The sequence below is a fragment of the Melospiza melodia genome, chromosome 10 (assembly GCF_035770615.1).
Source record: "Melospiza melodia melodia isolate bMelMel2 chromosome 10, bMelMel2.pri, whole genome shotgun sequence".
Classification (NCBI taxonomy): Eukaryota; Metazoa; Chordata; class Aves; order Passeriformes; family Passerellidae; genus Melospiza; species Melospiza melodia.
The window spans coordinates 12,783,331-12,800,886 of NC_086203.1; the positions used below are offsets into that span (position 1 = coordinate 12,783,331).

Below are 17,556 nucleotides of genomic sequence, written 5' to 3' on the forward strand. Positions count from 1 at the left end.
GGAATAAATTAACTTTAGAGTTGGATTTATATAGTTACAACTAAAAACACTCTTAAGATACTTTAATCACATATCTACTTGTCTGTTTTCACAAAAAGATTAATGAAGTTGATTTAAATACCTAATCCTGCCAGATAACATGATAATTTCAGAGAAGGGAAAACTTAGAAAGCAAGCAAAACCTAGTTTAAAATTTAAAATAATATGTTTAAAAACATACTGAGAGTTATGATCACGGAAAGACCTTGCCCTAAACCCTGACTTTATTCTCAATAACCACAACAGGAAAGCCTGAATGAGCATTTCTGAGCGCCACAGCCCTCAGCAGCTCTTTGATTCTGATTTTTGAAATAAAACCCTTTCATAAAAGAGCTCATGGTACAAATTTTGTGCAAAGAGCCTCCAAAATCTCCCAGTATTTGCTTAGGAGCGCCCTTAACATATTTGATCAACAGCAGGTTCCTATAAAAGCTACAAAAACTATAAAACATTCTTTTATTTGCTCCAATTGCAGACTGCCATATCCATTTCAGAGCTGAGAGGAGCCAAATTTACTTTAATTCACGGTGAATTTTTGTTGTGCTGCTGTCAGACTGGAAGTGCCCATGTCCAATCAGGCCCAGCTGCATTTCCAGCCAAGCACAGAGAGCACAGCAATGCTGAGATAAAAACTGGAAAATGCCTCTCTTTTGCTGGATTAGGGAAATAAATGGTAAAAGAATGCATCCCCCACTCACAACAGGCACTTTCAATGTCATTGGTTTTCTGTTTGGAACTATCACACAGCAAATAAAGATCAACATTTGATTTTGCTTTGATTTTTTTTTTTTTAATTTTAAATTGGGTTTTGCTTGCTTTCTAGGTTTTCCCTCCTCCTTTGAAATGATCATGTTATCTGGAAGGATTAGGTATTTAAATCAACTTCATTAATCACAGTTATTCTGTGAAAGCAGACAGGTAGCTATGTGATAAAAATATCTAATATCTAAATATTTTAAATAATAAACATTTTTAATTATTTAATTACTTTAAATAATTTTTATTACTTATTTAATTATTTAATTATTTAAATATCAAATATTTAAATCAACTTCATTATTCACAGTTATTCTGTGAAAGCAGACAAGTAGATATGTGATTAAAGTATCTAATATTTAAATATTTTAGACATCTTTTAAACATTAAATATTTTTAATTATTTATTTAATTACTTTAAATTATGTTTATTAATTACTTAATTAATTATTTAAAGATCTAATATTTAAATCGACATCATTAATCTTAGTTATTCTGTGGAAGCAGACAGGTAGATATGTGATTAAAATATCTTAATTGTATTTTTAGTTGTATATAAAGTTGTATATATGATATAAAGCCAACTCTTAAGTGAAGGCCCACACAGGGATCAAACCCTGAAATTTGGTGGTTTTAGTACCAGGCTCTGATAAACTGAGCCAATAATAAAAAAATCACCTCAGAATATCTCTGGGGGGTCCCATAAATGCTGTGGGGACACTCCTGAATTGATTCAATACAACAGGAAAATAATCTTATCAGCAAGGAAAATAATCTTATCAGCAGAAGAAAGAAATTGTTGCCTTTCAACTCTGTTTTCTCCTCATCCTCAGCAGCTCTCAGGAGATGCTAGCAGGCACAATATTCTACATTTTATATGTATTTATTTTATATTTTATACATTTAATATATATTTTATTTTATTTATATTTATTTTATATATATTTATTTTATATCTTATTTTTTTACATATATAAATTTTTTTCCCCCTCCCAGGGATCACTTGGGATAATTTTTCTCACAATTCTCAGGGGGAAGGGAGAATTTCTCTCACAGGAATAATTTCCTCTCCTCAGCCATAAATTCTCTGTGGGCCAAGCACAAGCGCCCAATTCCCCTGGACAAAGGAGGAGCTCCACCACTGAGAAACCTGGACTAAAACCCTTCCTGCTCCCTTCCAGAAGAGAGACCTGATAAACATCTGGGCTCTGCAAATCACTTTGGGATGTTTGGATTTGTAGCAAACTGCTCTCACGCTGTGCTCCACCATCACATGACCCTGCCCTTTTCCAAGAAAAACCCAGGCAAACCCAAGCAGAAAGCCTCATTACCATCAACTCTTTTTGCTAAAAACTTACATAATTACCCTGCAATCTCTTCTAAGATCTGATTTATTCTAGCTTTAATCACTCACTTCAATGAAAGGATTATTTCATATAAATCTATCTTTTCACTTCAATGAAAAACACAGGTCTCCTTCTCTTTGCTGCATGTATTTTGTTTACCACTTGCCAAGATGTTATTTCACATATGTGAAAAGAAAACTGGCCTGAGCACATGTGAAATAAACTCCTGGCAAAGGCACTTTGCTGAGAAGATGAGACTCACAAGAAAAGCCTTCTACTTTTTCCAAAATCAACAAAGGTATTAAATAAATAATAAAAAAAAAAAAAACCTCATAAAAAGGAAAAGAAAGGATTTTCCAGGTAACTCTGGATTTCAAAGTTATGAAGATTTTCCTCAGAAGACCTGAACATCTCAATTGTGTGTCCAGCAGAATGGCAGAGTTCCCATGCTGAGACAAGGCAGAATTATAAAATCCTGGTTTTATTCCAGTCTGTGTTCCTCACTTGTTTAATAAGACTGAAAACTCCTGATTAAATCATCAACAACTCTGATTAGAAATGGTTTTATTGATTAGGATTGTTGTTAGAATTCTGATTACAATCGTGGGAGAAAGCACTTAAATTCTGCAGCTTTCCTTGATTTTTGCACCATCTTGCAAACCCCACATTATCATCCATTTTAGTCCATTAGAAATGCTTTAATTACTAATTTGAGAGCTCCAATTTGAGATGTCAAAAACCAAATTTCTGCCCTCCTGAATGCAGAGTTCCAGCAGACCAACACTGAATTGCAGGACAGGAATTTGTTGCACACACAACGTTTGCATCTCTCCAGTTCTCAGCTGGGGCAGAAAATGGTTCCCAGCCAAACGGATGCTTGTAAAATTGAAAATGAAATTATTTCATTGAGCAGCTTCATCTCACCAAATGTGCACAAATTCAGCCCCCAGGAAAGTTTTGCAGGTGCAGATTTACCAGAAGGTATCTCAAAGATGGAATTTTAGGAGACACAAGCTCAGGAAGAAAATTATTACAAAGCTGCTACGTAACTTCAATGTTATAAAGAAACATTTTCTAATATTTATTAAATGGTCATTTAATATTTATGGATATGGATACATATTAATATGGATAATCTAAGTATCTACTTAGTTTATCCATAAAATACTGCTAAAATCAGATTAAATTACAACATCAGCTATGCCACACTTGCCCATAAGAGATCAACTCTGCAGCTTGGACAAACTTACATTTATTTCTTTCAACTTCCCAACAGCCAAAATATAAAAGTAAATGGCACAAACACCCATTAAAAACTCCCTTTTAAAATAATATGAAGGCAAGCAATTTTCTCACAATTCTTAAAACTTTACAGGTGAAAAAACAGAGTGAGATTGAGCTCCTTGATAAAAACCCAGAAGAGGAGAACAAAACTCTGAAAGGATCTGAGGATCCCCAATCACTCTTTTTCTGCAAGAAATTCACATTTCTTTCTAACCTCAAACAAAAAAATATCAAAGCTCTGAGGAGATTTATGACAAATCAAACTGCCCTTTTATCCCTGTCACAAACCACAGATTTTGGTTCAAACCCAGTTATTATGGAAAAAAAGAAATCCAACTTCCACAGCCCAGCACAAAACACTGGCAGATTTAGAGCCCTTCAACGTCTTATTAGCAGAAATTGATGCCTTTCAAGTCTGTGTTCTCCTCACTCTCAGGAGATGCTAGCAGGTATAAACATGTTTTTATTTTAATTACAGAACTGCATTAGTGCTGTAACTGATTCCCAGCCCCAGCAGATTCTAACCGAGTGCCCATTGTGCATAACAATCATTTAATGGCCAACAAACCATCATAAAGAAAGCTTTAATGAAGAAAGCTGGAAAGCTGCCCGAATTTTATGGCAGCACACTCCAAAAGAAAGAGTTACAATCTGTATTTAAGATTAAGAGAGCCTTTTCATCCAGATGGCCAGAATTAAATAAGGCAGCGCAGGGAAATTTTCATCAAAAGCTAGAGCAACATGAAAGTCCCAAAATTCCCCCAGTAAACCACAACTAATTATTTCAAACAGAGGCTGCACGTTCGTTTTGTGTTGGGAAGAAGTCAGAGGGAAATCCAATGTGAATGTGTTGCTTTTTCTGTGATAATTCACTTTGCTTTTCTATCAAAAAAGAAAGCAGCAAGAAATCTCTGCAGGCAGAACAGTTTGGGCAGCTACATAATAAAATTAAAAAAACATATATTTAAAGTTAAAAGTTTAATTAGATTTAATTAATGAAATTAAAATTAAAGTTCAGTGTAATTAAAATTAGAGTCAAAAATTAGAAAATTAAATTCAAGGAGTTTGCAAAATAAATGAAAAATTCTTTCAGATTTTCAGCTTTAAGATACAGCTGAGTAAAACTGAAGCTGTTGGACCTGAAATTTGAAAAGGTCCTTAGAGTCAGTATTGTTAATTAATAAAAGACACCCAAATTTCACCCAAGTTTGCTCCCCTTTGCCTTAATTCTCCTGGAAGTGATCAGCCCTGCTCAGAAGATGTTGCTTTCTCTGTGATAATTCACTTTCTCTGTGATAATTCACTTTACTAGCTTTTCTATAAAAAAAAAGCAGCAAGAAATCTCTGTAGGCAGATTGTATTATTTTATTATTTATTTAACTGTTGGGACAGTTAAATATTAAAATTTTCAAGGAATTCACAAAATAAATGACAAATTATTTCAGATTTGCAGCTTTAGGATACAGCTGACTAAAGCTGACTCTCTCAAATTGTTATTAAAAAGTATAAATCCCAATTTTTAGTAGGGCAATAAAGCAGCAAGAGGCTCTGCTTTTCAATGACTCCCTTTTTGCAGAAACCCCAGCGTGCAGAGGTACACAAAGAACTTGATTGCTCAGCTCCTCTACAAGAAAAACATTTGTCTTTTGCAAAGATTTTTTTTTATGTTGATGAAATAAAACCTCTGTGAAATTCATCAATTAATTAGAAATCACCGAGTCCTGCCAAGTTTGAACTTGCACAGACCCAGCTTGGTTTCACCTCCCAAAACCACCCAGGACCAGCCCAATTTGGACACCTTGCTCTGATCTTCACATCCATTCCTTTGATCTGTTTGCTGAGCTGCTGCCGAGCTCATAAATCACTTTATTTCAGTCAGAAATACTGATTCAGACAGGAAAACAAGGGATTCTGCTGGGAGTGGGTAAATCCAGGGAATAATGTTGTTATTCCACAGCATCCTGCTCCCTGCCTCAGCCCTGGAACACCAGAGCAGCCCTGGAAAATGGAGAAATAATCTGCTTTTTGCCACACTGACTTTCTGCTCTTGCAGAGTTGGAAGGAGATCAGGGCATCTTTGATTTGTGGGCTTTTTTTTCTGTTTCATGATTTTCAGACAGCAGCAAGCTTTGAAAGGCTGCCAGGCTGCCTCAAACGAGGAAGGAGTGACAAGGTCTGAGCACTGATGGCACTGCTGTCCACATTTATATTTTGTGCTATTGATGGAACTGCAGTTCCCTCTGCTCCCAAACATAAACAAAACCACAAAAGCTGCCAGTTAATCTGCTTTTTTTTTCTGTAAAAAACAGCAACATTTCTACCTCAGGGATTATAGAAGTTGAGGAAAAACTTGCTGAGAATGTGACACGCGCAAAGGTTTGACAAAAAGGAAAATAAGACCCAAAAATCTGAAACCTCTGGTGCATTCATCCTGGCTGCACAACATCTTTCAATTTCTAAATGTTATCATTTTCCCTCTGAGCTCTCTCAGGGTGAACAAAATATTATTGACATGACTCAAAATCAGAAAAAAATACTGCAGCAGCAACGTGGGAGCTGAATCCCAAACTGTGCTGCTCCTGCATTATCTGTAAATGGAGCAGTAAAAAGGAAATCCTATCCAAAAGAAATAGTGATGGAATTGCTGCTCCCTGTGGGACAAGGATTGCTCATCCCCCTTATCCCAATTTTTCTAACAAGGCTCTTGTGCAATGTCAGGGTTTGTGCTGCTGTGGACACAAACTGGGCACTGGTTTTTGTGCCAGGAAAATCAGAACTGCCAAGGGTTCAGAAAATCAGAACTCACTCTACAGCAAAAGGCAAATCCAGTGGAGCTGTGGATGTGGGCAGCTATTCAGCAAAAACAGCCCTGAAAGGAGAAAAATCAAACAAAAGAAAATTCACACGTGACGTTTATTAATGAGAGACACGGGAGGGAAATCTAATTGAGGAAAAAGAGATCAAAATTGCCAAAACAAGATGCAAAAGGAAGTTGAAAGCAGCTGGCTTGAACTATTCCAGCTCTTCCTGCAGGACTCCAATAAAGCAGTGAAATATCAGAGTCAGGCCTGGGTCTGCACTTGGGAATTGGCTCCTGCTCCAAAGCTCTGCTCTCTGCTGTACAAGGGAATTCTTAGGATAACTCAGTTAAAAATTACAACATACCACACTGAAATAAACACCGGAGAACAAATAATTATAAAATAGCCATTAAAATGCCCCCCCAAATCAATGTATTGTTTATTTGTGGAATGCCTGCAATTGTTTTTTTAAGGGGGTCATAAAAATTCCTCGCTCACCAGGAGTCCATTCATGAGGGCAATGAATTTCCAGAAAATCCAATTTTTTATATAGCTCAAGAGAAATATTTTTGGATGCAAACTTTTTAAAAAATACCGCTTTTAAACGAATGGCTTTATTCCTTAAAATGAACAAAGACTTGTCTGCAACGTAAGCAATGAAAATAAAATGAAAAGAAAGGAAGACCACAAGTCTTGTAACCTAAACACAATAGCCATTGTCTGGACTTCCCTATTTCCATGAAGAACATCTGATTTTCATTTGGGATTAGAACATTCTGCTAAAAATTACCAATGCACTGGGATAAAACTTAATTTAAAATTTCCAGATGAACAGCTTTTCAGCTAGGATCTGATGGCTGCTCCATAAGCGAGAATTCCCATTGAAACTCTGGAACAATGATTAAAATGCAATATTGAATCCTTGCTGCAATAAGTTTTGATGATCTCAAGAGAGAACAGCAGAAAATAAAAACCCACATAAAACTCAGATCCACTGGCAGCTTTTGTCAGTGCCTGGCCAGGGAAAGCCTGGCTGGTGGCCTGATATGTTTGTAATTCCAAGAACTTCCAGTATTTTTCTGTGAAGGGTTACTCAATTTCCAGGGATAAAAATTCAACTTTCAGCATGCTGGAGTTGATGGTGAGAACAGGGATGAGAAACTTCTCTCTGATTCTTACTTCCTTGCATTTTCTGCTCAACAAAAAGCTATGGAGAGACCTGAGGTGGACAAAAAATGGGAATAGAAGGGGCTCCTTCTCCTTTTTGTTTGTGTGAGGGGGGTGAAAACAAATCTGGGAACTGTTGGTGATGTCAGCATGCTCTGACATGTTTTTATTTTTGCAATAAAAACACACAAAACCCAAGGGCCCAGAGAAGCTTTGCTACAAAAGCTGAAATACAAGAGGTTCAGCCCAGCTTTCCCTTGTGCTCCACTCTTGCCATGGAATTGGGGTGAAATAACAGCAAAAATCCAGAAAAAAATGAAAAATCCTGACAGAAAAAAGAGGGGCAGAAACAGATGGACTCAGTCTTGTCTGAATGAGGGCACACATCTCATTCTGACAGTGGAAATATAATATTTTTTTTTTTTAAAAAAGTTATCTGAGGACATCAGTATCCTGTGGACAGCCTTGAATTTCCAAGAAATTACATAAATTTCAGGCATGAAGAAGATAGAGAAAAAAAAAAGATTTAAAAAAGCTTTTTAATATATATAAATGTTAGAGTTTAAAGTGTAACTTTTGATATTTAATTGTCAATTGTGGAGGTAGCGGGCCTTGGCAAGAGCTGTGGATTGCAATAATTCCCCAGGCACACAGGGGGCAATGGGCTGAAGGAATATTTCCCAAAAATGCCTCCTAAATGACACCTGATCCTCAACAGGCAGGAAAAACAGGTACTGGCAATTTCTCATTGCTCAACGGGGATGCAAATATTGGAAGGTGCATGTTTGTACAAGAAGAATGGAAAATCAAGCAGAATATTAAACTGACTTTATGGGGAGCACAGAATAAATGCTGGGCAAGGCACTCACCTCTCACTAAAGGAGCAAAATAAAACACAGAACTTGATCCTAACCTTAAATCCCGTCTTTGTATGGAGGAAATTTAAATATTTAAATGCAAACAAACAAAAAAAGGGTATAAAAATTAAGTATAAATCAGTTAACAGCACCACAGTATTACTGATGTGATTCATTTGTCCAGTAGCTGTTTAAAATGGAAGTGTTTGCAAGCATAAATTGAATAAATGCTGCATTACTCAACCAGATTATTGTGAAAGAGCAGAAAGACTGAAGAAAAATTATGTTTGGTTTTTTTTTTTTTTTAACATGACAAGGTTCAGGGGAAGTGCAAGAAAGGGCCAGTAATGAGTAGCATTTTTATAATATTCTGCTAAAAAAAAAGTCCATTATTGAAAAGTGAATTGTCTAGAAGCATTCCTGTACCAGTTTACAAACAGCATTAGAACAAAAATATACAAAAAATAACAGGAAGCTGCAAGTGTTGATTCTGAGAGTTTACCATGAAATAAATTTGCAAATCTGGAAGATGTGAAGATTTTTTTTTAATTTAAAATCCAACATGCAGAGAAAGCAAAGGAAACACTCAAAGCCAATGCAAGCAGGTGTGAACCAAACAGAAATTATTGAGCACAGAGGACATGGGAGCACAAGTGTTGGGATGTGGGAAACCCAAAAGAAGCAAAAGATGGGATTGCAGTGAGTGAATGAGACAGGAGAATTTCATCACTGAATTCACAGCAATGACACATTTGGGTAACTAAAGCAAAACTGAGAAAATGTTAAAAATAAACCAAACTCTGTTGGATGGGGCTGGAGCTCTCCATAGTAAACTGGAGGAGCACAATAGGAGGAGGGGAGGTTTTCAGTGCTTAACAGAAAACATTTGTGGCCCATGAATGAAATAGCTCCAGCTCCCAGCAACAACGACAGAATTGTCACAGCAAAAGGGAAACCAGGAACGTACTTAAGAGCAAAAATAATCCCAGTGGCTTGCACAGCAGTAACATCTGCGACCACGGCAATGTAAGCACAATAAAGAATGAGAGCTGTCTTCCTCCAGCTTTAAAAATACCTTTGGTGGCAGACAGAGAGAAAAATGAGCTGAGGGCTTGCAGGGCCAGAGAAATCCCAGCTGACCAACAGATTTTTTTGCTAATTGCCGTGAATTTATAATCTGGGCAAGAGATTATTTCCATTCTTCCCTTCTGCCCTCCAACTCTGTGACATCCAGAACAAACAGATTTTTGCATTTGACGGTTTTGATTCTGTGATGTCCTTCATATCATGGAATGAGAAGTCCTAAATTAAAATATTTCAGTGCCACTTGGCTAATGCAAGGCAACACTTTAGAGCAGGCCAGCCTGTCCACTCTGCTGCCTCTGCAGGCTCTGATTTACCTCCAAAGGGTGAGAAACACACCCCAACACAGCTGGGATGGGCTGGTTTCTGAGCTGGGCTCCTGCAGGACCAGCAATGATCCCCTGAAGGACCAGAAATGATCTCTGCAGGATGAGAAATGATCCCTACAGATCAGGAATGAAGTGTGCAGGACCAGGAATTGTCGGTTTCTCGGCTGTTTAGGTGGCCTGGAAAGGCCCAGGGTGGCCTTGGACAGCCGGCGCTTCAAAGGACGAGAAAAGGCTTCAGGTTTTTTCTCGGTCTCGGTGTTTATTAATTGTTTATCTAAAAGATTTTCTTTCAGCCCAACAGAGGTCTGCACAGCAGCCAGCCATGGGCACACTGAGAGCCCCCGGGGCGGTCACCTATCTTTATACCCGAAGTTACGTATACAATGTTTATCATTTTTCCCCAATACCTTCTACCCTTATTGACCAGTGCTTTACTTTTAGTAATAACCAATCCCAAAGTGCCAACATCACCACAGAAGATGGAGGCCAAGAAGAAGAAGAAGAAGGACAGGACATGCCCCAATTCCTCCACCTTACTTCTTTAGACCCCCCTGTACAGAAATCCTAAACCCTGTGTTTTACACTCTAATTAACTTATCCCTTCACCATTCACCCAGTGAAATCCTCCCATCCTCATACAGGTGTCGTCTCCTGTGTAGGATCAAAGTCCAGCCACCAGACACTTCTGGCAACATTCCAGGACTCCCGAGCCCCCCAAGGGTGATCTCGGCCACTCTGCACCTCCATCCTGAGGTGCTGAGATCCCACAAGGAATGATCCCCTGAAGGACCAGAAACGATCTCTGAAGGATGAGAAATGATCCCTGCAGATCAGGAATGAAGTGTGCAGGACCAGGAATGATCCCTGCAGGACCAGGAACGATCTCTGCTGATTTATACTTAATTTTTGTACCATTTTTTGTATGTTAAAAAAATGTCCTGTTAAAAAAATGATCCCTGCAGGACCAGGGATGATCCCTGCAGGAGCAGGAATGATCTGTGCAGGATGAGAAATGATCCCTGCAGGACCAGGAATGTGTGGAGGATCAGAAATGATCTCTGCAGGACCAGCAATGATCTCCTCAGGACCAGCAATGATCTCTGCAGGACCAGGGATGATCTCTGTAGGACCAGGAATGATCTGTGCAGGATAAGAAATGATCCTACAGGACCAGGAATGATCACTGCACGACCAGCAATGATCTCTGCAGGATGAGGAATGATGTGTGAAGGACCAGGAATGTGTGGAGGATCAGGAATGATCCATCCCTGCAGGACCAGGAATGATCTCTGCACATCAGAAATGATCTCTGCAGGTCAGGAATGATCCTCTGAAAGACCAGGGATGATGTGTGAGGGACCAGGAATGATCTCTGCAGGACCAGGAATGTGTGAAGGACCAGGAATGATCCCTGCAGGACCAGGAATGTGTGGAGGATCAGGAACGATCTCTGCAGATCAGGAATGATGTGTGCAGAATCAGGAATGATCTGTGCAGGATGAGAAATGATCTGTGCAGAATCAGGAATGATCCATGCAGGACCAGGAATGATCTGTGCAGGATCAGAAATGATCTCTGCAGATCAGGAATGATCCCCTGAAAGACCAGGGATGATGTGTGAGGGACCAGGAATGATCCCTGCAGGATCACCAATGATCTCTGCAGGATCAGCAATGATCTCTGTGCTTCCCCAGCTGTTTCCTGGGAATAGGAGCGCCTTTGTGAGTCCCACATGTGTCACACCACATGGGCTGTGGGACTCCTGCAAATCCCCTCATTTGTTTTCTCCCTGGGCTCCTCTCTCTGTCAATCCCATAACCCCAAAGTGCTCCCAGAGCTCACCTGGATCCTCCAATTCCTCTGGAATGTGTCCAGCCTGTCACCCCAGCCAAGCACAAGGTGCACCTGGGTTCCTTTGTGCTCTCTGTCTGCTGAACTTGCCCTGGGAGCTGCTCCACAGCCCCCAGAGATATTTCAAAAGGTACAAAAGACAACAAGTATGAAAAATTACAGGTTTTACCCTGCTGGGAGATGATTTATTGATGCTGGGAGCTTAATTTAGTAATCAGACACTATCTGAAGAGAAAAAAAAAAACCCCACTCAGCCATGGAACAGTTAGATGAGAAAGCTATTCCAACTTTTGATGTAGTTTTGTCCCAAATTCAAAGTTAAAAAGAGTGGGGAAGAAGTTATCCAATTTACTGAAATCCAATCTCACCCTGCATTTCACCCAGGGCTGTCCCTCAGTCAGATTTTTACAGAACCAAATTCCTGAGTCACATTATAGAGGGGAAGAGTCAAAGGCAGCTCCAGAACAATCTCTGCCATTACATATTTGCTCTTTATAGTATTGCTTGTAAGGGATTAATGTTGTAAGACTTATTTCAAAACTGCAAAACCTTTCATCATTGATTGTGGCTCATTGCTCATTCAGACTCACATTAATTCCCACAGCACTAATTCTGCATCGTGCTATCAAGAGCAAATGATGACTGCTGAGCTCATTTGAAGAAAGCAATAAATAATTTGCAATTAATCATCTGTTAAAACAATAATCCTTTTGAAACATCTCTGCACAGAAAGGAAAGGAATGGAATGAAATGCAGCTGTCTAGAAAGCATTTCTGGATCTCCCAGCACTCTCTGAGCTGGGTTAGGGAAGCAATGTCAAAATGCTGCCAGTTTTATCCAGCTGAGATTAATGAAATGATGCAGTGGCTGTGAGATGCACTGAACTCCAAGCTCACACAGAAAAGAGCCCTTGCAGCAGCTCAGCACACTGCAGAGCTGTTTCAACCTGTATTTCTCCTCTGTTTACACCACCCATGACCAAGTTTTGCAGGAAAAAAAAAGCCAATTCCTGTGACGCTGTTCACAGGGTCTGAGGATGAGGGAAGAGATGAGGATCTGACTCCATATTTCAGAAGGCTGATTTATTATTTTATGATATATATTATATTAAAACTGTACTAAAAGAATAGAATAAAGGATTTCATCAGAAGGCTGGCTAAGAATAAAAAAAGAAAGAATGATAACAAAGGTTTGTGGCTGGGTCAGAGAGTCCGAGCCAGCTGACTGTGATTGGCCATTAATTACAAACAACCACATGAGACCAATCCCAGATGCACCTGTTGCATTCCACAGCAGCAGATAATCAATGTTTACATTTTGTTCCTGAGGCCTCTCAGCTTCTCAGGAGGAAAAATCCTAAGGAAAGGATTTTTCATGAAAGTAGTCTGTGACAAATTCCAGTCCTTGGTTTCTAAAGGCACGATTCCCCACTCCCCCTTGCCTCGGCCAGACCCACATGGCCCTTGCTGTCACCCAGCCTTGCTCCCAGAATGTCTGATCCCAGAGATCCAGCCCATCCCAGCAGCTCAGGCCATTTCCTCCCCCACAAACTCAGCAATTACAACTCATTTCAGAAATATAAACCTGATCACATCAACTCTGCTGCAGCTCACTGCACTCATTAAGCTTCATTTCTCTGGGTTTATTCCTTTCTGTACATTATCCAGTGATCTGGAGGCCTAAAGAATGCTCCCATAAAATTCATCAGAGGCTCAGTGTCAGTTCAAAGCTGTCAAACCTGCTGATTCATTTCAGCAGCATTTGCTGTGCTTCATTAATTCTAGATCTCAATGTTTTCAACCAAATAATGAAGTTATATATAACTCCAAGCAGCAGCAGCAGCACCAATAAATCCTTCAAGCCTTTGGCAACTCCTTTAATCCAAGGTAATCATGTTTCCTTGTATAACAAGTCTTGTGATGTCTGTAATAGCAGCTCACTATAGTAACAACAGCCTTCATGTTATAGCTCTCTGCATGCCTCCAGTATTAATCAGTTGCCAGATTTAAATATGAAATTAGAGAACCCTTGATACTCTTCCTGAAACAGATATGCTAATCAGAGCCCCCCCTTCCTCCCAAATTTAAAAAAAAAAATCCAATAAAGATCAGGCCTGTGGAGTTGTTGATGGTGGAGTCAAAGATTGCAGCTTGCTGGTTATTGCTGTGCTCTATTACCTCATCCCTTCCCATTAAAATAACAATCCCAAACAGCCAGGCTGTTCTATAGGCACTTTTCTCTGCCACAAGCTCTTTTCCTTGGCTCTTCAACAGAAGAATGAAAAAAAAATCTCACCAGAAGAGAGGATTGCAGATTCGTGCTAGAACTGGGAATATCATTGGCCTTCGAATGCAGAGGACACAATGATCAGAACATTCATTTTTCAATTTAGAAATTTCTTAATGAAAACAGCATTCTTCTATTTCACAAGTGAGCTTAATCCTAGCAATTTTCCAAATACACTTTTGCTAATACTGTCCTGAAAACTCCTGCAGCATCCTCCAGCAGCTGTTACCTGAAGGGATGTTAGCCTGACCAACCTTGCTGGAATTTAACCTCATTTAGCAGAAACTTTGTGACCTTCATGCCTCAACCTTAATAAAATGATATTTAAATAAAATTATATTTAACTAAAATGATATTTAACAGAAAACTTTATGACCTTTGTGTCTCAACTTAAATAAAATGATATTTAACTAAAACGATATTTAAAAGAAAACTTTGTGATCTTCATGCCTCAACCTAACTAAAGTGATATTTAACAGCATTACTTCCTTTTCCCCAATCTCCCACAACCATCTCTCATTTCTACCCTATAAAAATAAAAGTCACAGTCAGCTCCTTGAACCTTATCAAAATGTTTGGCTATAATCAAGATTTTACTTTGTTGAGCAATCCAAACATAATCTGCCGGCATAGATCTACAAATTAAACCATATTAAATTGCATGTTAAATGCATTCAACAATTTGATCAGAATTCTAAAATACAGATTAAATCCAGAAAGCAGAAATATCAAATGCAAAGAAGTTTCTTTTAGGGGCTGGAAATAACATCTCATTTTGCATTTGCATCTTCTCTGCCTGTTAGCCTTTTCAGATCTAGTAAACATGAAAATCCTTAAATTAAAATCCTTAAATTCTAGTGAGAATTAAAAGCCTCAGTTTTATGACTGCCTGGCCCTGAAAAGAAGCGCAGGGAATCAGAATTTCTTCGATCTGAGCCTATTGCCTGTGGAGGAGGAGCTGCAATGAGTTCCAGAGCGTGAGTTCCTCTTGCAGAAAGGTGAGCACAGCGATGCCAGGCACAGCCCCAGCAGTGTTTTCACAGGCACCATGTGTGGCAAAGGCAGATGCAGAGATTAGCACACGTAAATCACTCACCCAGGCAGGGAAAAAAGCCCTCCTCCACTGCCAGCTAAGACAACTAGCACAAAATGCATGTTTTTACAAGGGCTATTCAAAGAAATAGCAGGAGTGGGGAGAATGACTCACAGGCCAGCAAGCTTCACACACTGCAGCTACTCACAGTGAGAACACAAAGGGAATTAGGACTTAGATGATGATTTTTTTAAAAAAATAACCAAGAAGCATTAGCAAAACCAGCTGCTGCACTGTAATATTTCTAAGCAGCTTTGTTATGCCTTCATGTTCTCTTCCAGTAGGACTTTTCTCTTTCTGACTTGCATTGGTTGTTGGCAGTAGACGTCAGACAAATAAACTTTTCAACAACATAAAGACTTTTAAAGCTGCATCTCTTAACCCCTATCTATCCCCTTGAGAGAGGGCAACTCCTGAAACTCATTGCATCTCTTCCTCCACAGGTAACAGGTTCATAGCTAAGAAATTCTGATACTTTGGGCTTCTTTTCGGGGCCAGGCACTCATGAAGCTGAGGCTGGATTTTAATTCTCCCTAGATCTGAAAAGGTAATGGGCAGAGAAGATGCAAATGCAAAATGAGATGTTATTTCCACCCCCTAAAAGAAGCTTCTTTGCATTTGATATTTCTGCTTTCTGGATTTAATCTATGTTTTAGGATTCAGATCAAATTGGTTCTTTTTTTTTTTTTTTTAATAACCAAGGAGCATTAGCAAAACCAGCTGCTGCACTGTAATATTTCTAAGCAGCTTTGTTATGCCTTCACGTTCTCTTCCAGTAGGAGTTTTCTGACTTGCATTGGCTTTGCTGTTGTTGGCAGGCTGTCTCAGTAGACATCAGACAAATAAACTTTTCAACAACATAAAGACTTTTAAAACTGTATCTCTTAACCCCTATCCCCCTGAGAGCCTGGGAAGTGGTTGCTTAATTCTTTACAGGTTTGGTTGTGCCTCCCTTCTCTATTTCTGTGACTGACTTCCTTTAGTTCCCAAAAAATAAACAAGCCTCTAAGCAGTTATCTCCATCTAAATCACACTTTGTACCTATTTCCTAACCATGGATTTTTTGGATTTGTTGACAAACCTATTGGATTTCACACTTGACTTGCAGGGGATTAAATTCATTGCCTGGTGGGCTTGAGTCACTACTTTACAATTACAGGAGTTTATTTTGTATAGAACAAATACTTCAACAGAACTCTCATTTGCAGATGAGATGTGCTGATGTGCTTGCATACTTAGAGTTTTTACCCAAATTTTTATTATATTGTATTATAAAAATATTTTATTATAAAATATAATATTATTAAAATAATTTATTATTGTCATTATTATTAATATCAAAATTTTATTATTATGATAAATTATAACTTATTATTTTTATTAATACATATTTATATTATTTATTCATCACCCTACTATTATTTATTATTAATTATTTTATTAATTATTCTATTTATTATTATTATTATTATTATTATTATTATTATTATTATTATTATTATTATTATTATTATTATTATTATTATTATTATTATTATTAATTCATAATCTCATCACAGCTTTAAGGTCATTCTAATTAGACCAATTTTATTCCATTTACTTTTGTGTTTTAACTGGAATAGAGTCAATTCCCCTCGTGTCTTAGAGAGCGCCATTAAATGGCATTTTGCAATATTTCACACTTCAATAATCAGACAATTCTGCACATCCCCCTTCCTGCACAGAGATGGCAGCAGAACTGCTACACACAGACTTCAAATCACCTCTGGGAGCTGATCCTGATCACATTTTAGCCATGAATTTCCTTTCCACCTAAAAGTTAGGCTTGCAGCTCAGCCTAACTTTTAAAAAGTTCTGTTGTTAGATTTGCAGGTCTAGCATTTTCTATTTACCAAAACACTCCTATTTATCCAGTAAAATGGCATTATTTTAAGGTTTTTATGTAACAATTAAATGACTAAAAATCATCAGCACACCTGTAGGATAACAAAAAGTTTTCCTGTATATGAAAATAACAAACTCAGTAACTCAGAAGCAGCTTTTGCTTTATGAAATATCACATGGAGGAAAAGCTTTGGTGTCCCAAACTCAACACTACAAAATGCAATAACTCAGCACTAATTTAAAGCACATTATTTAATACCTAGAGTGGGGTTTTTAAAGGTTGAGAGACCAAGAAAACAGAAACTCATCCTAAAACTTTTATTTTTTTTTAATGTTATGATCCCCAAGCTTAAAAGTGAGATACTTTTCTCTTGGCTAATTTTTTATTACATGCATAACTTTTTTGATGTCTCTTCATGAGGTCAGGCACAACTTTAATTTACAATTTACAAGATTTTCCTTTCCAACTAATTTGACTCTGAATCAACTAAGAGAAGTCACTGCTAAGGAGAAATTATCACTGAAGAGATAAGAGAGAACCAATCCTTATCTTCTCAGGCACAAAGTGGCTCATCTTGGAATCAAAGCTGGGTTTTAACTACAGAATTGGTCATTAATTTTTATCTCTATGAAGATATCAGGTGATTTCTCCAGGACTGCAGCCAATTCCATAAAAACAACTATTCTGCATGGCAGATTTCAGCTGGGAGCCAGGTTTTAATGTGTTCCAAAAAAAGTGCTGGAAAAAGGAAACTTCAGGAAAGGAAACTTCAGGAGAAC

At 38.2% G+C, this 17,556-nt stretch overlaps 1 protein-coding gene across 2 annotated transcripts in view; it reads right to left on the bottom strand.

Annotated features, from left to right (window-relative positions):
* Positions 1-17,556, bottom strand: part of ATG7 (autophagy related 7) — a 101,347-nt gene that overhangs the window by 36,541 nt on the left and 47,250 nt on the right. The window contains exon 18 of one of the 2 annotated variants that reach the window (XM_063164410.1): positions 6,119-6,294. The exons of the other annotated variant lie outside the window; for it this stretch is intronic. Coding sequence (XP_063020480.1) covers positions 6,280-6,294 — 15 coding nt within the window. The 3' untranslated portion in view covers positions 6,119-6,279. Of the gene's footprint in view, positions 1-6,118; positions 6,295-17,556 lie in introns of those variants that run through there. 2 annotated transcript variants of the gene reach the window in all.